This window comes from Chiloscyllium plagiosum, chromosome 7 (assembly GCF_004010195.1).
Source record: "Chiloscyllium plagiosum isolate BGI_BamShark_2017 chromosome 7, ASM401019v2, whole genome shotgun sequence".
In the NCBI taxonomy this organism is placed as follows: Eukaryota; Metazoa; Chordata; class Chondrichthyes; order Orectolobiformes; family Hemiscylliidae; genus Chiloscyllium; species Chiloscyllium plagiosum.
Window position 1 is genome coordinate 93,756,065 of NC_057716.1, and position 24,638 is coordinate 93,780,702.

The 24,638-nt window shown below is 41.4% G+C and overlaps 1 protein-coding gene across 1 annotated transcript in view; it reads left to right on the plus strand.

Moving 5' to 3' along the window:
* Positions 1-24,638, plus strand: part of LOC122551779 (contactin-associated protein-like 5) — an 879,926-nt gene that overhangs the window by 556,253 nt on the left and 299,035 nt on the right. Inside the window, exons 14-16 of the mRNA XM_043694242.1 lie at positions 2,460-2,616; positions 13,123-13,250; positions 18,309-18,479. Coding sequence (XP_043550177.1) covers positions 2,460-2,616; positions 13,123-13,250; positions 18,309-18,479 — 456 coding nt within the window. The remainder of the gene's footprint in view (positions 1-2,459; positions 2,617-13,122; positions 13,251-18,308; positions 18,480-24,638) is intronic.

Here is a 24,638-nt window from a genome sequence, read left to right on the forward strand (position 1 = left end):
CTTGTTGGGCCGAAGGGCCTGTTTCCACACTGTAAGTAATCTAATCTAATCTAATCTAATAAACTTGGAAATGACACTAACTGATTTAACTGATACCTGAAAATTGGCTCCGATATGACAAACACGTATCCCAGTTTTAGTGCTGTCTTTTTAACTGATGAGAGAGTGAGAATCCCCCAAGATGGAGCCATCATCTCTTCAAATTTCAAATTCAAAATGGAATAAGTGCTGGGATTAGATTGGTTAATTGCTTGTTTTGACCTGCACCAACTCAATGGGCCGAATGACCTTCTGCTGTGCTGTCTTTGGGACTCTATTTCTGTAAGGCTTTTGCAGCCAGGGCATTATTGCTGGAAGTTGGGAATGGGAGAGTAGAGAAACTCATCTGCAGGATGCCTTGAATTTCCAGCTGTATTCAGGCAAACAGCAAGGGTCTCTGAGACTGTATTGTTCTCTCCCACATACGCCCCCAGCACTGCCCCTAGAACATTGCCTCAGGGTAGAAGAACTGTCCCCTGGTGCTTACAGAAACTGTTTTAGACAGTTAACCTGAAGTCAATTAATTGCCTATCTGTAGTTCACAGGAAGGTCGCCCCAATTCCCCCAACCCCATCCCATTCCATCTGTGGGTGAATGGCCAAGGTTACAAATTCTGTGTTTGGCTGCATTCATGCCTGCTCCCATTAGAAACTAAGAATTCAGTCTGCACTTCACAGGTATCTTCTAATCTGGTTGGTTTAATTAACCAATATTAAAATTCTTAGACAGTTCTGAATGCCAGTAGGTTGGCTTTGGCACAAACCTGCCACAAGTTATGACAGTGCAGTTCTGAAAATATGGAAGACCTGGTTGAACGTAAAAGAGAAGCAAAAGTAAGGATGAGCAATAAACGCAGGTTTATCCAGCAATGCCCACGTTCCGTGCATGAACTCTTTTCAAAACATTATTTCTTGCATATGTAGTGTGATGAGGATAATGATAATGGCAAATTTCTCATAGTGAACTATTGGCAGAGAGAAGCATAGAAATTGCTGGAAAAGCTTAACCGGTCAGGCAGCATCTGTGCAGAGAATTCAAAGTTAACATTTTGGATTGAGTCCTCAGGAAGGGTCACTGGACCAGAAACTTTAACTCTGATTTCTCTGCACAGATGCTACCAGATCTGCAGAGCTTTTCCAGCAATTTCTATGTTTGTCTCAGATTTACAGCACCTGTAGTTTGTTCGGTTTTAATGAATTATTGGCAGACTTGCCTCAGCGATTGTTTTCCCGATTAGGTTAGATTCCCTACAGTGCAGAAACAGGCCCTTCAGCCCAACAAGTCCAAACCGCCCTCCGAAGATTAACCCACCCGCACTTATTTCCCTCTGACTAAAGCACCTAACACTATGGACAATTTAGCATGGCCAATTCACTGACCTGCACATCTTTGGACTGTGGGAGGAAACCCACGCAGACAAGGGGAGAATGTGCAAACTCCACACAGACGGTCGGCTGAGGCTGGAAACGAACCTGGAACCCTGGTGCTGTAAGGCAGCAATGCTAACCATCGTGCCAATGTTTGAAGAGTGCTGAGAATGATCCATAATCTCTTGAATAGTTGGACCACAGGAACTCCTGAAAGGGAGGGGTTCTGATGTGGGGAGACTGACGAATGGCTTTCTTTCAGATATGACTGTTACCCCAAGCAAAAAAAGATCCGGGAACTTCTAACACGAATCTGACACTTTCCACTGTTTATCTTGTTTATTTGTATAACTCACCCAATTAAAAAAAAACATTGCACTCCACAGAGTCTCTCTCTCTCTCTCTCTCATACTGTGTGTTTAAAAAAATCCACATCGGTTCCCAGAAACTTACAAGATAATCGTTAAATCCATTCAAGAAGTAGACCAAATTCACATGCCTCTTGTTAAAAATCCAAACTGTAAAATAAATGATGTTAAAATATTTATAAATGACACAACTCATATCATAGTCACTTTCATTTTCACAAAAAAGATGTTTGAGCAACACTGAGCTTTTGCTGCTGTTCATCATTCTCATGGGAAGTGGTTAACATTTATACAGAGGTCTACTCAACAGCAACTGAATGCTTGCGAGTTTTAAAATGGTGATTTTGGCTTGGCTCCTTCACAGCGCTAAAAGCCTACAAATTGGTTTGAAGTCTTTTCTAGAAGTTTCACCATGCATCAAAATTAGAGAGACTGTGAAGTTATACCAATACTGTATCAAATTATTTCTTGAAGTGGCCTTCTATTGTTTCTGCTAAATTAATTTCTAAGCTGGTCAGAGGGCTTTTCTCAAGTTATTTCACTTTCCTATTTTGATTTGAAAAAGAGGTAAAATCAGAATAATCTTCAGAATAACTAGCTTTTTTAAAATGACTTGAAGCAAACACTTAACAAAACTTTAAGTCCACAACGTGCCTAATAGTGGCTGTTACTGTATTTCCCTCAGATGGTGTACCATTCACATGGTGGATCGGGGGAGCCAATGAAAAGCAAGTTTACTGGGGCGGTTCATCGCCAGGAGTTCAAAAATGTGCCTGTGGATTGGCAGGGGACTGTTTAGATACAAACTATGACTGCAACTGTGACGCTGATAATGATAAATGGTAAGTTAGACTTTAATTTGAGAAAATAACTGCAGCTTATTGTATTTTGCTGGAATGACAATAACTCTTTTAAATGTATTACTGGAGGGAGAGACATGTTGTCAAAACTTGCATGCCTCAGAACTAATGAAAGAATCTCAAATTTCAAACAAAAAGAACAATTCATGCCACAGGAGAAAAGAATCTCGCTTGGTTAGGAAGTCAACTCTAGCTCGTCAAATTGTCACCATGGAGAAATATAGACTCCCATGTAATTCAAATAAGCAGAAGTCTTGAATGTATTTCTTTGTCTGCCATCACAAATCTTTGTCTATGAACGTATGTCACTTTTATTAAGTGTAATTGAAGCACATTGAAAACTGAACTGATTATTATAAATTAATTATTAGTGTAGCAATTATCCTACTTTGGGTTATTCAGCAAGTGCTGTCCAATTTGGGCACCTCTTGGAATCACACTTAACAGTAGATGTTTTGCTTTGAGTTTTGCAAGTACAAGGTGGTTGAGCATGGTTTGAACTCTGCCTATTTGGAAAAAACAGAGGGATACGCTTGATTCAATCACTAGGATATATATTTGAATTACATTGAATTTATTGTCACATGTACTGAGGCGCAGTGAAATGCTTTGTCTTGTGAACAATACAGGCAGATTAACTAGCATTGCATTGGCACCATCACTACTTCGACACGTAATTGCAAATTTAATCACTTGTCCATGTCTTACCATTGAAACTACAAATGTGATAAGATATGTTGTGACAGCCTTAGAGTTATAAATGTATCTAATATGAACACAGCCTATAAGAAATAGGGACAGGAGTAGACCATATGGTCCATTGAGTTTGTGCAATATGATTGTGACTTCAACTTCATGTCCCTGTTCACTCTCCAAATCCCTTGATTCCCTAACATATCAAGATTCTATTGGTCTTCACCCTAAACATAGTCAATGATGGCATAGCCAGTCATCTCAGATAGTGAATTTCAAAGATTCATAATCCCTTGTAGAAAAAACAATTCTGCACATTCACGTTCTCAATGGTCAGCCACTTGTCTTGAGGCTATGCTGCCAAGTTCTAGATTCCCCAGCCCAGGGGAAAAACAAACTCAGTCTGTGCCCCGTCAAGCCCATCAGACATTTGTATGTGTAAACTAGAATATTTTCATTGGAAAATGGACGGGATAGAAAACTTTCCAGTCTTAAGTACAGAAAGCTCCCTGCGGGGTATGAATGAAGGGTGCATGCAACTTCATTAGGTAGTAACCCAAATGACCACCTAGCCCAGGGAAAACACATAGGTCGGCATATCACTGCAAAACCAACACTATACCTTTAATCTCTACCATAATATTTGCTCCATTCTTCGATGTGCAAACTTTATTGAGCTCTGAATCAGAACAACTACCACTCACTGTTATACAAAACTGTTACCTCATTTTGATTGACTTGATCAAAAAATCAATAGAATCCTTAGTCTTCATCTCATGAATCCCTCAGAACTATCCATTCCCCCACCATCATTCATTCTTTCTTTCTGAATTGAAAGGAATAGAAGTATGGTGGGTCTTTCCAGGGAGTGAAGAAGTAAGTGTGCAACATAAACTGCGGTGCCCCAATCATGAAGGGCATAGATAAAAGTGAATAGCAGGGATCTTTTCCCCTCGGGTGGCGAAGTTCAAACGAGATTACATATTTTTATGGTGAAAGCAGAAAGTTATAAAAAGGACATGAGAGGCAACTTTTTTATGCAGAGAGTGATTCATGGGTGGAATGAACTGCCAGAGGAAATAGTGGGTGTAGGTACAATGACAACATTTAAAAGGTATTTGGATAAGTAAATGAATAGGAGAATATTTGGAGGGATATGGGCCAAGTGCAGACAAGTGGGACTAATTTAATTTGGAAACATGGTCAGCTGGACTACTTTTTTCCATGCTGTATAGCTCTATGATTCTATAAAAATGGTAGCGCCTCGTAAGCGTGGATGGCCTGTTTTACTGTCTGAGTTCTGTGTATATCATATAACCGTATCTCACCCATTACCTCTGGGATCAAGCACAAAAACAGTTTTCAATTAGAGCGGAGTGAGAAGATCGAAGAGTTTTTCATTATTGGGGGATGTTGATGGTGGAACTTTGTACATTGCTGATACTGAAATAGGATTTCAAAATATGATAAGCAATCCTGCTTTTTTGAAATGTTCACTTCAAGAGTTGATAATTGCCAAATAGGAAACAATGACAGAATTACTGTGCAATTCTGTCCTAAGTGCCAGAGAGGAATTGAGTAGAATTGTGACAATCTCTCTATCCTGCTGTGGGTACATGTGTCGTGACCTTCATTTTCCAGAGAAATGAATATCCTCATGTGGAGCTGTGGCTTGTTAAAATGTCAACAGTTGACTGTCGCATTCATTGTCATGTCTCTCGGTATCTCCTCAGTCGTATTCCCTACAATATACTGTACCAATGATTAATTATCTCAGTTTCTCACAAAGTGGTCTGAGCAATTTAGACAAGTCCCTGGAGGAAGTGCACTGCAGAACCAGAATTTGGTGGTCGTGTTTTGAGAGTAAAATGAATGCCTGTAATTCATTGATGCAGGAGATAAAAATTAATATCTGCCCTATGATAAATGATGTCTCTGAGGATCAACATGGTTCTATTACTAGATTGAGTTGAGTAAGGTTTATAATCCTTACAGCACAGTCAAAATTGAATCCAAACCCCACTTATCTGAGCAGGAGCAGTTTCTGAGTAATTACTAAATATTTCTTTCTATTTTTCAATGGAAATTTGTTTTTGATTAGATTAGATTACCTACAGTGCGGATACAGGCCTTTTGGCCCAACCAGTCCACAATGACCCTCTGAAGAGTAGCCCACCCAGACCCATTTCCCTCTGACTAGTACACCTAGCACTACGGGCAATTTAGCATGGCCAATTCAACTGGAGGAAACTGGAGCACCCGGAGGAAACCCACGCAGACACGGGGAGAATGTGCAAATTCCACACAGACAGTCACCCAAGGCTAGAATCAAACCTGGGACCGCTGGTGCTGTGAGACAGCAGTACTAACCACTGAGTCACCATGCCTCCCCTTGCTCAACATTTTTCATAATCATGGTGCTGATAAAGCTTTGTGATTAAAATAATTTAATAGTCAGGTTTGAATACATTCCAAGCATTTTTTGCCTTCCAGTTAATGTTAAAAGTCATGTTTTTGATTTTTCTTAAGTTAAATTAGTTGGTTGACCATATTAATAACATACTAAGTAACATGAAATTAATTATGCATTTAACTCAATTAAATTCTATACAAAGTAGTTTTAATATGTAATATTTCAGTGAAATTTGTTAAGTAGTTATTTTAGAATTATGATTAATATATAATGACATGTAATATGCTAAATATTTAACTAAATTATCTGATTCAGACATAGTCAAGTAAAATTGGATGAATAATGGGTTAGACGCCTACTGGAACAATTGCACTGTTCATGAAAGTACTGATTTTGAATGATCATTTATTGAATGAGATATGACAAATAATTTTTATATTAAATGACCTTCAAAAACTGCTTTGATTGCATTATGTTTAATGATTTTACTATTAATAATGAATTATTTGAATTAATTTGGCAATGTTTTATATTTTTCATGATATGGGATGTTCTACATTGCTTTAATCCTATCATTCCAACCCCAAGGAATTTTTTTGTTATTGCTGAGATGACTACAGCATTATATAATGTTTCATTACATTATATAATGTATTTCACATACATTCACTTTATTAAAAAAAAATTCTACAATATTTGAACTTCTAATTTTAACTCCTTTTTCATTTTTTAAAAAATATTCAATTCCTAATTAATTTTCCCTACTGGCAGATTGGAAAATTACAAACGTAATTCAAGGAAAGTGTCCAAAAGCACGAAACAGCAGGCTTGCTAGTCTAACGTCTGTCACAGTGAAAATACCAGCATCTATTATTAAAGAGATAGAAAATCAACACAGTCAGACCAAGTAAATATGCTCCAATCATGTGCTTACTGTCAGGGGCCTGTATAACACTCCCACAAGGGTTCTGAAGAAGGGTTTAGAGTCATACAGCTGCACAGCGTGGTAACAGACCCTTCAGTCCAACTCATCCATGTCAACCAGATATCCTAAATTAATCTAGTCCCACTTGCCAGCATTTGGCCCATATCGTCTAACCCCTTCCTATTTATATACCTATCCAGATTCCTTTTAAACCACTAGATATGAAACATTAATTGTGTTTTCTCCCCATAGATGCTTTCAGACCCGCTGAGTCTCTGAACAATTTCCGATTTTGTTTGCTACACCAGTCTTTGAACTACGCATTTGTCTTTCCAAACTGATTTGTTCTATGCCAATGTACTCATGATTTCAATAATAGTGCACAAATCATGACTTTTGAGGTTCTGTGTCTTAATTTGGCATCTTTCACTACCTACTGACTGCATAGAATCTCCTTCTTTGTCCTGTTTATCTCGTTGGTAGCTTCATGGATCATGATCAATAGATCATCCCCTTCCCACTGAAAATTCCTCTTCAGCTCTGAGCAGATATTCTAAAACTGATACCAGGCTTGCAACACAGCCTGGATCCATGCTCCTTGCTGTAACAAACAGTGTCCAATCCTCCTCACTGACTTACCACTGCATTCCCTAGAACATAGCTTAGAAAGGCTTTACGTCATTGGGATCTCCCATTTAAGAATGAGATGAGGAGTTTTTTTTTGTTCTCTCAAATGGCTGATAGTGATTAGAATTCTCTTCCACAGAGAGTAGTGTGCACTGGGTCATTGAATATATTTGAGGCTGTTTGGATGTAATTCTAATCAACAGATATATCCAGAATTATGGAGGCAGGCAGAAAAGTGAATTGGAGACTACAGTCAGATCAGCCGTGATCTTATTTATTGATGGAGTGGGTGCAATGGGCCAAATAGCCTCAACCTACTCTTAACTGTTATGTGTTTGTATATTTTTGTACCATAAATTATTTGTTTCATTTTTCTTAATTTACAAGCAATATCTCCAGCATTTCCACCAAATTGTGCAATACAATAGCTACCCATGTGCTCCTTTTAATCAAACGACATACGCACTAACATAAAGAAATCTTGCATTTACATAGCACCATTCAAGCCCTCAGGATATATCAAAGCACTGTCCAATCAATATCACGGTTTTGGAGAGTGATCACTGTTGGAATATACATCGTTTGCAGACAGCTTGGTATCCAAAACAGCACTGTGCTGATTCTCTGAATGTGGTTTTAAGTGGTATTTGCTGGTCATGAGTTTTGATTGCAACACTGGAGAGAATTCTGCTGCTGTCCTTTGAAGCAGTGCAATGGCGTATTTTAATTTACCTCAAAGGTTGGACTGGGTCTCGGTGCAACATTTAATATGAAAGACAGCATTTAATTAATTTAAGGCTGGATGTCAGGCAGTCCAGTTGCTCACTCCTGATGTTGCAAGAGTTGGCCAGCAGCCATTGCACCTGAAAGAAGCCTGCCCTGGAGCCAGACTGTGAGTTGAAAGCACAAGATGTGGGACTTCTGCCCCTCAATGTAAGGGATTCCTGCTCTCGAGAGTGATTGGGCAACCAAATTGGCCTGCAGCTCCAGAATCTGAGCAACACTGAACAGAGGAGCTGCCAACACTGCAAACGCGATGCGAAGAATTTCATTATTTCCTGAAGTCAAGTGACTGCCTTAGTTTTGGTGGATTGGGACAGTCAAGGGAGTGGTGGGTTTGGGTTGGTTGGGGAGAAAAAGGAGAAGGATAACACGCAGGGCAATCCACCAAGTTTGTTGCCTTTATCCTCCCTTTTAAGTATTCATACTTTAAGAAAACTGTCAATTCCCATGCTAATTGTTATGGTATAGGCAGCTTAACAATTGAATCCATTGGCTTGAATGCAATATTTTTATTGGTTGAATATTGTTGGTGGGTATCAACTGTTGTCATATGATTGGTACCACACTATGAGCTTGCGTCCAGACTTGATGAGAAGGCAACACTATTTATTGTATTTTGTACTAACTAATATTATACATGATAAAAATACACGAGGCTCTGACTTATAATTATATAATGTAATATCTTATTTATCTTCTGAATGGGACTATATTAATTTTGGATATCTGGTCAGCATGGACAAGTTGGACTGAAGGGTCTGTTTCTGTGCTGAACGATTCTGATTGCTCATGTCTGTGTCTGTTCTTGAGAATCACACATTAAGACCATTAAACAATAAGATGTAGGAGGAGAAGTAGGCCATACAGCCAATTGAGTCTCCTCTGACATTTTAGTATGCTCCATTCAGAAAGTGCCAGCTGTGCCCACACTGTGATATTTATAACCAGTGATTTGCCACTTTGTGACATGACTACAGGATTGCTCCAGGGTCTTCATCCCCTTACACAACAGGAAGCTCAACTGAGCATTTAAAAATGGTGTGGGGGCTACCAGTGTTAGCACCAACCCAATTTCTGCATTACGGACAGATTGGCAGAGGGTGGGCAGAAGGTGGACTTGTCATCTATATTCCCTGTAGCTGTACAGTGGCATCGTTCTGTAGCTGTGCAGCTGCTGGAAGGTTCCACATATGCTGGTTTGATGTCCCAACACTACTTGGGAGCTGCTGCCACATATGGACCTTGACGATCTGCACAGCAGAAAAAAATAATGAGTGAGAACACTTCCTTGCCAGTCTCTGAATTTTACGAGCTCTTTACCTACTCCATTATAAACATTCAGTGGTGGAGGTTGGAAAAGAAAAGCAAAATCCAACCCTCAGCTTAGTTGTGATGGAATCCCTCAGTCAAATAGTTCAGTGTCTTCTTGGGTTTTGTTCTTGAGTTTGTGGGACTTGAACCTGGAACCTTCTGACCTATAGGTCATTGCTGAACCCTTTAAATCAAGAAAATTCAGCTGAAAATATCACTTGCACTCTGACAATTGTCTGCAACAAAAACACAAATTGACTTATTCCATAAGTAACCCTGATGATAAATAATGTATCGCAAATGACTTGTATGAAGTCCCCTAGGGCTCATCAAGAGGAATGCTATTGGGAAAACATGTCACTCTTCCTGTCTGTCACACCTCTGTTGTGACACTTGAAACAGAATTTCATTTTTCCAATGGGTAGATAAGCAAATTCTGTCAGGATATATATTTTTACCTTTAAACAAAGTTAGTCAAATTGTTGACAGTACCTTAATTAGCACAGGAGAAACCTCAATCTAACCAGACAGGAACTAGAGCCAAAATAAAAAGAAAATCCCCACTGGATTTATTGCCAATTATCTTAAATCCTTGTTCTCTAGTTATCGACCCTCCTGCCAGTGAAAACAGTATTTCCTTCCTTACCTACTCTGCCAAACCCCAGTGTAATTTCTATTTGTGTTTAATTTTGTACAGGTCTAGTAAATCTACTCTTAACCTTTAAGACCCTAGCATCTCTAGTTGTTATGACCTTCAACGCAGCGCCTGTTATGTTTTTGGAAGCAAATTCCACAGTAACTTTCAAAAACAAATTGAAAATGTGCTTAAATGTGAGAAATTGACAGGATTGCAAGGTAAAAGTGAAAGCAATGGGTAATATTTTTCAAAGAACTGCCAAAGGCACAGTCGACCAAATGGTATTTTATTATGCTGTATGATTCTATGATGTTCAATATGTTTAGTGAGATTCGAAAGTCAGAAGTTAATACGAATTAGTGAGAATTTTGCAGTGCTTAACCTAAATTTCAATGTAATTATCTTAGAATCCCTACAGTGTGGAAGCTGCCCATTCAGCCCATCAAGTATGCAACAATCCTCTGAGGAGCATCCCATCCAGATCCTATCCTCCTTACCCTGCATTTCCTGTGGTTAATCCATCTAGCCTACATATCCCTGGATATTAAGGGGAATTTAGCGTGTCAATTCACCTAACCTACATATCTTTTGGATTGTGAGAGGAAACTAGAGCACACAGAGGACACTCGCACAGACACGGGGAGAATGTGCAAACTCCACACAGACAGTCACTCAATAATGGAATTGAACCAGGGTCCCTGTCACTGTGAGGCAGCAGTACGAACTCTTGAGCCACTGTGTCACCCTAATTGAAATCAAATATAAAGAAGATCTGCAAAGTATGAAAAGAAAGCTATTTTAAAAAGTAGATGATAGGAATAGATTCAGGAAGGCTGGAGAAACTCGGTAAGTCTGTCAACATCTTTGTAGAGAGAAGCAGAGCAAGTTTTGAAAAGATTTGTAGCTCAGGTTGAGGTTCTGGATGTAGGTTTGCTCGCTGAATGGAAGGTTCATTTCCAGATGTTTCATCACCCTAGGAAGGACAAGTCAAACACGAGAATTCTTAGAAGCATGGCATTCCAACCAGAACTCTATCAAGAAACACATCGAGTTAGACCCCATCTACCACCCTCTGAGAAAAAGAACAGGAAATGACATCACCAACCCAAAGAAACCCAAACATATAAATAGAAAGCAGTAATCAGCACCAGTGATGAAATGTTTGGAAATGAACCTTCCAGATCAGCGAGCAAACCTATATTCAGAGAGAAGCAGAGTTAGTGTTTTCGGTCTGATGTGCTCTTCTTCTGAACTGGTTCAGTTCTTAAGAAGAGGCGAATCAATTTTTTTTCCTGCTCAGATTCTGCCACAGCTGCTGAGTTTCTCCTTTTTGTTCCAGCTTTCCAGTATCTGCAGTATTTTGTTTTTATGTGAAGCAAAGGTGAGGCCTGGTCTACATGCTGGAAGTTCACAGCAACTCAAATAATTTCCATCTCGGGTAATAACAAATTTACAAGTGGGTGTACAACTGTTTTCCAGAAAGTTCAGGTAATTCCACTAAATGAGACATCTTTGTTGATTCAGGTCAGCAGTTCAGAATTTAACAATCGTGACCACAACAAACTGTCATAGTTTGTCTTCAGTGCAGTATTGAAATTGAGAGAAACTCCTGGAGCCTGCAGGGGTATCATTAAACCCGAAAATCTAGAATTTTCTAACAAGAATTTTAACCTTCTCATAAATTGTGCTGGTAAACTCCCAGGTTTGTGATCAATTTGCAATCATTGAACTAACAAGAAAAACTTGCCCTCTTTGGCTACAATTCTTTCTGAAAATCTTGAAAACACATTGTGTTGAATGACATGCAACTGGGATTCTAAAAGTGCAATGGGTTCACAATTATTGCCAAACAACCTGAATAGCCCTGAAAAACTAATTTCATATTTGTGAGATTTTAAATTTCTCCATTATGATTACAAAAAAGTCCCTTTATTTTTAAAACCACTGTTTAAAAAGTTTGTTTATGCCATTTCAATTTCTACTTAATTTTCTGCATATGACTTAATTATTATTCTATTGGAGTCATCAAGTCAGAGAGATATACAGCACAGAAACAAACCCTTCAGTTCTATCCATCCTTGCCGACCAGATATCCTAAATAAATCTTGTCCCATTTATCAGCATTTGGCCCATATCCCTCCAAACCCTTCCTATTCATATACCTGTCCAGATGCCTTTAAATGTTGGAATTGTACCAGCCTCCACCACTTCCTCTGTCAGTTATTCCATATATGCATCACCCTCTGCATGAAAATGTTGCCCCTTAGATCCCTTTTTAATATTTCCTTTCAAACCTTAAACCTATTCTCTCTAGTTTTGGATTCTCCCACCCCTGGGAAAAATATCTTGTTTATTCACACTACCCATGTTCTTCATGATTTTATAAACCTCTAAAAGGTAACCCCTCAGCCTCTGGCGTTCCAGGGAAAATAGCCCCAGTCTATTCAGCCTCTCACTATAGCTCAAATCTGGGGCATTAATAAATAGATATATCATAAGGTAAATGTCTATAGCATGTGAATAAACATATTCATAAATTAATTTATAAAATCAGTTATATCTCAACCTTTATTGATGCAACTCCAAACCCATTCAGAAGAACTCATCTTTCTTTTTATCTGAAATGTACTTTTGTATTTCTTTACGCAAAGTACCTCATTTAACTAAGATTCAAAAGTATAATTGTGAAAGTTACTAAAAAGTCTTACTTCTAACTTGTTTTTAAATGCATTTTAAAGTCTACAACTACATGGACCAATCCATTAAAAATACAGATCTCGAAACTCATTATTCTATTTACACTGTCTGCATTTATGTTGTTATGGCCACACAGGCCATAACAAACACAAGGGAAGGTAGGTATATTTTGAACTTACTGTCATGTTTTTGATGTTTTGTCTCTTGTTCAAAAAAATTGGAAGATATTAACTTACATTCAGGACAATGACAATGAGTGTCAGATCATTTCTGTAATAAGTGACTCTTCTGTTTCACTATTTTTGCAGCCAGATAGTCACTGCTAAATCTGATCCCACTTGTGTTATTGATATTGGTGTATCTTTAATTGAGATATATTTGTCCCATTCTACTTATTGGCAGGGCTAATGACACAGGACATCTTTCGTACAAAGATGATTTACCTGTAACGCAGATTGTTATTGGGGACACAGACAGAACACATTCAGAAGCTGCCTATAGGGTTGGACCACTTCGTTGCTATGGTGACAGTAAGTCTCAATTTTTATTTCCGGAACAGATTCTGTTCTGATGATGCCAACTTCAAAAAAGGGAGCCTCCAAAATGTCTATGTTCTTCCTCAACCGAGGATTTCCCAGCACAATAATTGACAGGGCCCTCAGAAGTGTCTGACCCATCTCCTGCACTTCAGCCCTCACCCCTCTCCTCCCTCCCACAATGGTGATAGGGTACCCCTTGTCCTCACCTACCATCCCACCAGCATCCACATCCAGAGGATCATAAGCTGCCATTTCCGTTACCTTCCTCGGATGCCTCCACCAGACATATATTCCCCTCCCCTTCATTGTCAGTTGTCCACAAGGACTGTTCCCTCCGGGACACCATGGTCCACTCCTCCTTTACTCCCAACACATCCTCATACTACCATCACATTTCCCATGCAATTGCAGAATGTATAACATCTGCCTGTTTACTTCCTCCCTCCTCACTATCCAATGCCCCAAACACAATTTTCAGGTGAATCAGCACTTCACTTAATTTAGTCCACTGGATTCACTGCTCACCATGTTGTCTCCTCTACATTGGGGAAACAAAGCGCAGACTGGGTGACCACTTCACAGAACACCTCCTAGATTCTGTCCCCAAAAATGACCCTGAGATTCCAGTCAACTGCCACTTCAATACACCACCCTGTTCCCTGGCCAACATCTCTCTCTCAGGCTTGCTGCAGTGCTCCAGCAATGCTCATTGCAAGCTTGAATAACAGCACCTCATTTTCTGCTTGAGAACTCTATAGCCTACTGGACTCAAAATCAAGTTCAACAATTTTAGGTCTTCCCTACGCTTATTTCCAACCCCACAAACCAGGCCTTGTTATGACATGGTCTGCTATTATACACAGGGTGAAAGTGACTACTGCAGATGCTGGAGCCTCGAGTCAAGGATGTGGTGCTGGAAAAGAACAGCAGATCATGCAGCATCCAAGGAGCAGGAAAATTTAAGTTTCGGGAAAAAAGCTCTTCATCAGGAATGACGCTGGGAGCGTCGGGGGTTGAGATATAAATGGGAGGGGGTGGGGCTGGAGGGGAGGTAGCTGAGAGTGCGATAGGTGGATCGAGGTGGGTGTAAAGGTGATTGGTCAGAGGGAAAGGTGGAGTGGATAGATGGGAAGGAAGCTGGACTGATGGGATGGGTCATGAGGATGGTACTGAGCTGGAAGGTTGGAACTGAAATGAGGAAACTAATGAAGTCCATACTGAAGCCATGGGGTTTGAGGGTCCATAGGCGAAAGATGAGGTGTTCTTCCTCCAGGCCGGGTGGTTAGGGGGTGGCAATGGAGGAGGGCCAGGACCTGCGTGTCCTTGGCAGAGTGGGAATGGGAGTTGAAGTGTTTCGCCACGGGGCGGTGGGAATGATTGGTGCGGGTGTCCCGTGAACTCCCCCTCCCACTCTACCAAGGACATGCAGGTCCTGGGCTTCCTCCATCGCCATTCCCTTACCACCTGATGCCTGGAGGAAGAACACCTCATTTTCCCCCTCGGGACACTCCAACCTCGTGGCATCAATGTGGACTTCATCAGTTTCCTCACTATCCTCCCCCCACCCCATACCCCAGTTCCAAACTTCCAGCTCAGCACCATCCTAATGACTTGTCCCACCTGCTCGTCTTCCTGACTTGTCCCACCTGCCCGTCTTCCTTCCCACCGATCCACTCCACCCTCAACTCGGATTTATCACCTTTACCCCTACCTCCATCCACCTATTGCACTCTCAGCTACCTTTCCCCCAGCCCCACCCCCACTCTCATTTATCTCTCCACCCCGAGACTCCCAGCCTCATTCCTGATGAAGGGCTTTTGCCCGAAATATCAATTTTCATGCTCCTCAGATGATGCCTGACCTGCTGTGCTTTTCTAGCAACACACTCTTGACTGCTGTTATACCCACCCCATTATTCATTCTTATTAGTATCTATTCATTCTCCCAGGCTGACCTTTATCCATCCTTTGTCTGTCCAACTACCTTTCTCTCTCTTTGGGATCTATCTTCACTAATGTTTTACTCCTCTCCCTGCCCCCACCTGATCCTCTGTACAAAGACTAGTTACCATTAGTACTGAGGAAGAGTCACTGGACCTGAAACATTAACTCTGATTTCTCTCCACAGATGCTGCCAGACCTGCTGAGCTTTTCCAGCAATTTCTGTTTTTGTTACAGATTCATGACAGTTCATAAACTGTTGATAGTAGTCAACAATGCCTCATGTTAATTTCCTGTTTGATAACGTCTCTAAAACTGAACCTGTCCTATTGCTTCTTATCAGTATCTATTTTTCAAACCCTGAATATATTTTGCTACATATAATTAAGCATGAAGAAAGTAATCAACATTTTGTACCTATAACAGGATAACAATCCAAAGTGTTCAAATGTCATCATTGATTATAAACACAGAATTTTACAAAACGTACAGCACATTAACCTTCCTGGCTGAGCTGCTGCTTAGGCTAATCCCATCTTTTACTTTTGCGTGGAGTCTTGAAAGTTATGGAGCTTCAAGTGTTGAGAGTTTCTGCCTCCATTACCCGATTTATCAGTGAGTTCTAGACACCATCATTGTGAGAGTTAAAAGTTGCTACTGAACCTTCTTTTAATCTTTTGATGAATTTCTTTATATCTGTGCATCTTCATTAGCACTGCAAGGGATCATTGGAGTCCAGAGACATACATGCTAGATGGACTGGCTATGCAAAGTTGCCCATGGTGTCCAGGGATGTGCAGGCTGGGTGGATTAGCCATGGGAAATACTGGATTATAGGGTGGGGATGTGGGGCTCGTTGTATGCTCTTCGAAGGGGCAGTGTGGACTCGATGGGCCAAATGGCCTGCTTTCACATTGTAGGGATTGTATGATTCAATGATGATGGTGATGATGGTTATTGACATTTCAGTCAAAGGAAATACGTCCTTCTGATTGACTTTAATTAGGTTTGTCAGAATTCCATGTGTGTCGATTAAATCTCATCTTTTCAGTTTAAAGGAAAACAACCCCAGCCTTTACTCATTAACTAAAATCCTTCATCTTTGGCAGCATCCTTGTAAACCATATCCTCTTGTACCATCACAACCTTTGTGTGATGCTGAGACCAGAACAGTAAGCATTATTCAGGCTGTGGCCTAATTAGAATTCTCTACAGTAATGGCATAAACTCCTCCTCTTATCCTCAAGGCTTTGGCCAGTGAATGAAAGCATCACATATGCCTTCTTGACCATCTTCTCTATCCAACTTCCTTCAGGGATGTGTTGACAAGATTCATCTGTCACTCTTTATGCTTTTGAGAATCCTATGATTTATTGTGTGTCACCTTGTTTCATTTGTCTTTCACTGTTATGTACCTCACACTTGGATACATCAGTGCTGGATTTCTCCGAGACTGGCGCTGAATGCACACAAGGAGTGTTTTGGTTGGAATATCTGATTGCTACAACCAGTGAAGAAATACCTAGCAAGATAAAAGGTCAATTGGCACAGAAATGCGAGACAGCAGCAGCTGGTTGCCAACACGCTTCAGTGCCAAGTTGAGCACTCGAAGGAGGAGAAATGGTGCAAGCAATAGGCGGGCAAATTGTTGCCTTGCCAACAGTAAAGATTCTTGATCAGTCTATCCTCATGAAGCCAGTGGTCTCCTCCTCTAAGCTAGTGAGGATGGAGATTAGCCATTTCCCCTCTGATTTTAGCCCTCTTCCCATGAATATCACACAGATCTTCCTGCAGCCTCAGACAGAGTAAGTGAATGGTCATTCAGATGTGTGCAGCACTTCCCTGCTGAGCAAGAACAACGCAGCAAGGTGAGGGCTTAGGGGTTGTGGGTGCAAAGTAGTTACGTGAATACAAATGACTTCACTGTGAAATAGGAAAGCCATTCGAAGTGGTAAAACATTACTAGCAGCTGAAAACAGAACTCTGTCAGTGTTTGGTCCATACTAGATGACTGAAATGATAAGGAGAGTCAGTAGTATAATTTTCTCAGCAGGAGGTCAAAGGTGCACTGCAGGGGAAATTGTTCACCGAAATGTCGAGAAAAGGTGATAAGAAGATTTGTTATCCAGCCTTGTAGCTTGGTCTGTCTTTAAAATTTCGGATCACGTTAGTGATGCAGTACAAGACAAGAAAAACCGAAAGAACTGTGGATGCTGTAAATCAGAGACAAAAACAGAGATTGCTGGAAAAGCGCAGCAGGTCTGGCAGTATTTGGGGCTGAGTTCTGAGTTAACCTTTCAGGTCGAGTGACCCTTCCGCAAACCAGGAAGGGGTTCTGAGGAAGGGTCACTTGACCAGAAATGTTAACTCTGATTCCTCTCTAAAGATGCTGCCAGACCTGTGAGCTTTTCCAGCAATTTCTATCTTTGTCAGTGAAAGGCAATGTTTGTTTTGAAGCTTTCCCTGTAATCAAGGGCCACAAGAAAATGCTGTGTAATTTGGATACTGTGTTCCATAAAAATGTAAGAACAGGACAGGAAAAGGCCTTGGATTTTTCACATCAAGCCAGTCAGTATCCGGAGGTGGAAAAGTCGACATTTCAGGGTTACACCCGAAACATTGACTTCTCCACCTCCTGATGCTGCCTGCCTTGCTGTGTTCTTCCGTGGAAAAGTCGACATTTCAGGGTTACACCCGAAACATTGACTTCTCCACCTCCTGATGCTGCCTGTCTTGCTGTGTTCTCCCAACCTCCTGCTTGTCTACTTTGGATTCCAGCATCTGCAATTTTTTTGTCTCTCACCTTGAATTTTTCACACCTGCTTTGTCATTCAGTAAGATTTAGCTGCTCTACCACCCGAACTTCACTTCCCACACTGTCCCCTTTAATTCCTTTACAATAATTTCTTACATTACAACAGTAACCACACTTCAAAAGAAACAAGAACTTCATGGGCTGCAACATGCTTTAAGACATCCTAAAGATGTGAAAGGTTCAGTTTAGGAGAGAAGAGAACAGGAGCAAACAAACAATTAAAACAGCTTCCAAGTCATAACTAAATATTTATTTAAAATCCCCAAATTTTAAACTTCTTTTTTGCTTGTCCAGGACATTACTGGAATGCAGCATCATTCAACACTGAATCTTTCTATCTCCACTTCCCCACATTCCACGGTGAGCTGAGTGCGGATATTTCATTTTTCTTCAAAACGACAGCTTCCTCAGGCGTTTTCCTGGAGAATCTTGGAATTAAGGACTTCATAAGAATTGAGCTGAACTGTAAGTAAGGAGGCATTTATGTGGGATGTTGAATGTAGAAAAATACAGTCTTTAGCCTTGTTAAATCTGTCTCCATACAGGAGTAAGGCAAAATGAATAGGAATGCTTCAGAAAGTATCATTATTCACAGTATCAGAAAGCTTACGTAAGTTGGAAGAAAGGTGAGGAGGATCAAAGGCAAAAATTCAGGGAACTAGGATGGAGGCTTAGAGCTAGAACAAACAGAGTTGTTATCTCTGGGTTGCTGCCTGTGCCACATGCTAGTGAAGCAAGGAACAGGGAGAGAGCAAAGCTGAACACTTGGCTGCAGGATGGTGCAGGATGGAGGGTTTTGGATTCTTGAATAATTGGTGTTCTTTCAGGGGAAGGTGGGACCTCTACAAATAGGATGGTCTTCACCTGAACCGGATGGGTACCAATATCCTGGGGGGGATATTTGCTAATGCTCCTCGGGGGTTTCAACTAATGCAGCAGGGGGATGGGAACCTGAATTGTAGTTCCAGTGTACAGGGAGATTGAGGGTAGTGAGGGCAGGGATAGGTTTACAAAGTCGCAAGAGAGCACCAGCAATCAGGATGTTGGTTTGAACTGTGTGTACTTCAATGCCAGGAGCATTGGAATAAAGTAGGTGAACTTGCAATATGGGTTGGTACCTGGTTCGATGCTGTGGCCATTTCAGAGACATGGCTAGAGGACAGACAGAAATAGTTGTTGCAGATTCCAGGATTTATATGCTTAAACAAGAACAGAGATGATGGTAAAAGGGAGGGGAGGGGGTAGTATTGTTAATCAAGTTTTACAGCAACTGACATAACGTTGGAGAACTCATCCACTGAGGTAGTTTGGGCTGAGGTTAGAAACAGGAAAGGAGAGGGCACCCTGTTGGGTGTTTTCGATAAGTGTCTAAGTTGTTCCAGGGATGGAGAGGAAAGGACAGTAAACATGATTTTTGAAAGAAACAAGAGTAACAGGGTAGTTGTTATGGGGGACTTAACCTTCCCCAATATTGACTGGGAATACTATAGTTCAAGTAGTTTAGATGGGTCAGTTTTTGTTCAATGTGTGCAGGAGGGATTTCTGACACAGTATGTAGACAGGCCAACAAGGAGTGATGCCATGTTGGATTTGGTACTGGGGAATGAACCCAGCCAGGTGTTAGATTTGGAGGTAGGTGAGCACTTTGGCGATAGTGACTGTATTTTGGTTATGTTTACAATAGCAATGGGCATGGATCGGTATATACCACAGTGTAAGAGGTAAAACTGAGGGGAAGGCAATTATGATGCAATTAGGCAAGATTTAGGATGCATAGGTTGGGGAAGGAAACTGCAGAGGATGGACACACTTGAAATGTAGAGCTTACTCAAGGGACAGCCACTGCAGGTCCTTGATAAGTATATACTAATCAAGCAGGGAAGTAGTTGTCGAGAGAGGGAGCCATGTTTTACTAAAGAAGTTGAAGCTCTTGTCAAGAGGAAGACGAAGGCTTATGTGAGGATGAGGCATGAAGGCTCTGTTAGGGGGCTTGAGAGTTATAGGTTAGTCAGAAAAGATCTAAAGAGAGGGCAAAGAAGAGCCAGGAGAGACATAGAAGTTGTTGGCGGATAGGATCAAGGAAAGCCATAAGGCCTTCTATATGTATATCAGGAATAAAATAATGACCAAATTAAGATTAAAGCCAATCAAAGCTAGTAGTGGAAAGTTGTGTGTGGAATCTGAGTACAAAGGGGAAGCACTTAATGAATAATTTTCATCGTATTCACATTGGAAAAAGGCAATGTTAGTGAGAAGATGGAGATACAGGCTACCAGATTAGATGGGATTGAGGCTGACAAAGAGGAGATTTTAGCAATTTTGGAAGATCTGAAAATAAATAAGTCCCCTGGGCCAAATGGGATTTATCCTAGGATTCTCTGAGAAGCTAGAGAGGAGATTGCAGATTCTTTGACTTTGATCTTTTTGTCATCATTATCGACAGGAGTAGTGCCAGAAGACTGCAGGAGAGCAAATGTTGTTTCCTTGTTTAAGAAAGGGAGTCGGGACAACCCTGGTAATTATAGGCCAGTGAGCCTCACTTCTGTTGTGGATAAGGTATTGGAAAAGGTTAGAAGAGATAGAATTTCTAATCATCTGGAAAGAAATAATTTGATTAAGGATAGTCAACATGGTTTTGTGAAGGGTAGGTCATGCCTCACTAATCTTACTGAGTTCTTTGAAAAGGTGATAAAACAGATGGATTAAGGTAAAGTGGTTGATGTGGTGTATATGGAGTTCAGTAAGGCATTTGATAAGCTTCCACACAGTAGGCTATTGCATAAAACACGGAGTTTCAAGATTGAAGGTGATTTAGCAATTTGGATCAAAGATTGGCTAGCTAAAAGAAGACAGAGGATGGTGGTTGATTGGAAATGTTCATCCTGGAGCTCAGTTACCAGTGGTATCCCACAAGGATCTGTTTTGGGGCCACTGCTGTTTGTCATTTTTATAAATGATCTGGATATGGACGTAGAAGGATGGATTAGTAAATTTGAGGATGACACTAAGGTAGGCAGAGTCGTGGATAGTTCTGAAGGATGTTGTGGGTTACAGAGGGACATAGATAAAATGCAGAGCTAGGCTGAGAAGTGGCAAATAGAGGTTAACGTGAAAAGGTAGTTCACTTCGGAAGAAGTAACAGGAAAGCAGTGTACTGGGCTAATGGTAAAATTCTTGGCAGTGTAGATGAACAGAGAGATCTCAGTGTCCAGGTGCATAAATCTCTGAAGGGTGCCACCCATGTTGATAGGGTTGTTAAGAAGGCATATGGTGTGTTGGCGTTAATTGGTAGGGGGATTGAGTTTCAGAGCAACGGGGTCATGCTTCAGCTGTACAAGACACTGGTAAGGCTACACCTGGAGTATTGCGTATAGTTCTGTTCACCGCATTATTGAAAGGATGGGGAAGCTTTGGAAAGGATTCAGAGGAGATTTACTAGGATGTTGTCTGGTATTGAAGGAAGGTCTAATGAGGAAAGGCTGAGAGAACTGAGGCTGTTTCATTGGAGAGAAGAAATATGAAAGGTGACTTCACTGAGACGTGGAAGATAATCAGAGGGTTAGATAGGGTGGACAATGAAAGCCTTTTTCCTCAGATGGTGAAGGCTAACACAAGGGGACATAGCTTTAAATTGACAGGTGATAGATTTAGGACAGATATCAGGGGTAATTTCTTCACTCATAGAGTAGTAGGTGCATGGAACTGCCTGCCTGAAACAGTAGTAGACTCGTTGACATTAAGGGCATTTAAATGGCCATTGGACATACGAATGGATAATGGAACAGTGTAGGTTCGGAGGACATCAGATTATTTTCACAGATCTGTGCGACATCGAGGGCCAAAGGGCCTGTACTGCACTGTAACATTCTATGGTCTATGTTCTATGTTCTATATTCAATTGTTGACAGGTACCCATATGAGAATAAATAACAGGATGGAATAAAGTTTTAAACTGAGCTTGACATTCTTTTTTAATCAAATCCTTCTCCTACTCTCCCGGATATGGTATCACATCTTGGGGTATGAATTAGAGGCACTTGACAGCCATCTCACGCTTCCTCTGAGAGGTCATTTTCCATTTTAATTTTTTCACAGTAAGTAGGTATTACTGACAATGCCAGTATTTGATACCTGTCCCTCATTAAATAGTTCATTTGGCCATTTCAGAGGGCAGTTGAGAGTCGACCACATTTAGTTGTGAGTCTGAAGTCATAAGTTGGCCAGGATAGGTAAGGATGACAGGTTATCTTCCCTAAAGATCAGCTGGGTTTGTATGACAAATAGCTTCATGGTCTGAGTCTAACTTTACATTGCAGATTGAATAACTGTGGTTTTGAAATTGTATTTACTGGTGGGATTTGACCGCATGTCCCCCAGAGCTGCTACTGTGTGAAGCCTATATAAGTTGGGCAGTGATCTATTGTGATGTATTCTCAACCAACTCTGAAATCATGCTGAGCCCTATTAAAAGCTGTTAATTAAGTCTATAAATCCTATTCAGAGCCATATCATTGTTCATAAGTCTGTTCTAAAGGCATGAAATGCAGTTAAGGGCAATTTAAACCCCAGTTTAATCAAATAAAGAGCATGATGAGCCTTCTAAAGGCTTCTGTGGTACTATAGCAATGTTCTCATCTCTCCTCCATCCAGGTTCAAGTCTCACCTGTCCATGGATGTGTGTTGTAACCCTGTGTACAGGGGGAGTAAAATATATTTTCGCAATATATGCCTTTTAAAGTAGAGAAGAAGAATTCTATGCACTGTTCCCATCCATGCAAAACTGAGCTGGGTTTTCTGAGGGCTGGTAATTGTAATCAAATTGTCTCTTGTCTCCTTTTCTTATATTCAGAAAGGCCTCTGCATTTCTGTTGGGTAAATTTCAATCAAAGTTCATTCAGAATCAAGGAGCATATTTTAAATCTGAGCAGTCCCTTATGGGGGAGGATATGGAAGGGAAGGAAAACTACAGGCACTTTCTCACAGCAGTCAGCCAATGTGCTCTGTGATTTTAACGTCTAGCATCACTGACAGCCAATCCAACAGCTCCTTTGGATAGATGAATATGTAATGGTAAGCAAGAGGTTAGGTTGCCAGGAGGGCAGGATGCTGGGTAAGCAGAGTGCCAAGTGTTAATGGTGCCAGGCAGATAGAATGCCAGATGCCAGGTGTCTGAAATTCAGGGAGGTTGGGGTGTATAGAGCCGGTGCACCAGGTAGGTAAGGGTCCCAGGGTGTGAAGTGGAAAGGAGGCTATGTATGTGATGGAGTTTTTAGGGTAAGGTTGGGTGGGCAAGAAATGATGGGTTGACAGTGCTGTGTTGGGGATGGGGTGGGTGTCTAGTCCTGGGTGGGGAGAGTAGTTGATGTGTCGCAGGATGGGGAGGGGTGAAGGGAGGGTTGAGGGTGGTGTGGAGGTGGGTAGGGTCTGGTAGGCAGAGGCAAGAGCTTTTCGCCCCCAGCCAGAAAGAGGAATGTCTGATTCCAGGTAGAAAGAGGGATGTAGAATCCTGGGGCATTGGGAAAGCAAATGATGGGTGGTGGCATTGGTGTATCCAGCCATGGGGAGGGGTGTGGTTATTGATATTGAGTCTGTTGGCAGGGTTTGGAGGGTATGGTTAAGAGACAGGAGCTTAAAGTGCTGGAGTTGAGGTGTGCTGTTGGTTCCTAGGGGTAGAGTTTGATCACGGGGCTGTCAGTTCTGGTGATGGGTGGGTGCTGGCTTTGTGATAGTGGATGTCATGTTCTGGGGATTTCTAGGCATTAAGGACAGGTTTCAGGTCAGGCTCTGAGGTAAGTTAAGTTGCAATAGTTAGTCGAGAGTTGGACCAAGTTTGTAATAACTACTTAACTGCAGTGAAACCCTCCAAATTTTCTGATTTAAATGGACGCTTTTGGAGGGTTGCAGTGCAATGGAATTACCCAGCGGAATCTTCAACTTCCGGGTCAATTCCCTCGGAATCTGGTGCATCAGTGATTTGCAGGATCCTGAGCCACAGAGTTCCCGTCGTTGCTGTAGAAATGGGTATCCAACCATTGGAAATCTGGGCCAAAATACAGTTTATATTGTATACAACAGTGTATTGGAGGAAATAACTGAAAGAATGGCAGGGGTAATGCTGGGTGGTGAAGTGGGGATAGGTGAAGACTGGTAGAGGGTATGACTAGGTTGGTCAAAAGGAGGAATGAAATTGGTTGGTGGCAGGCAGCAGTGGAAGGGAGAAGGAGGGGCTGGGAAGGGAGTCGGGTGGATGGGGAGGGAGGCTATTTGAAATTGGAGAACTCAGTGTTGAATCCACCAGGCTGTAGGGTGCCCAGGCAGAAGATAAGCTGTGATTTGTTTTGGCAATGGAGGAGGCCAAGGATGGTCATGTCAGAAAGGGAGTGGTTTGGGGAATTGAAATGGGCTGTGACTGGGAGGTCCGGTCAGCCCCTGCTGACCCAGCTGAGATGCTCCCCCCACACCCATCCCCCGTCCTGAAGAAGGGTTACACCGGAAATGTTGACTTGTGCATCTTCTGGTGCGGCCTGGCTTGCTGTGCTGTTCCAGTCTCCTGCTTGTCTACTTTGGATTCCAGAATTTGCAGGGTTTTTTTGTCTCTGATGTGACCAAACAGACCACTTGGTT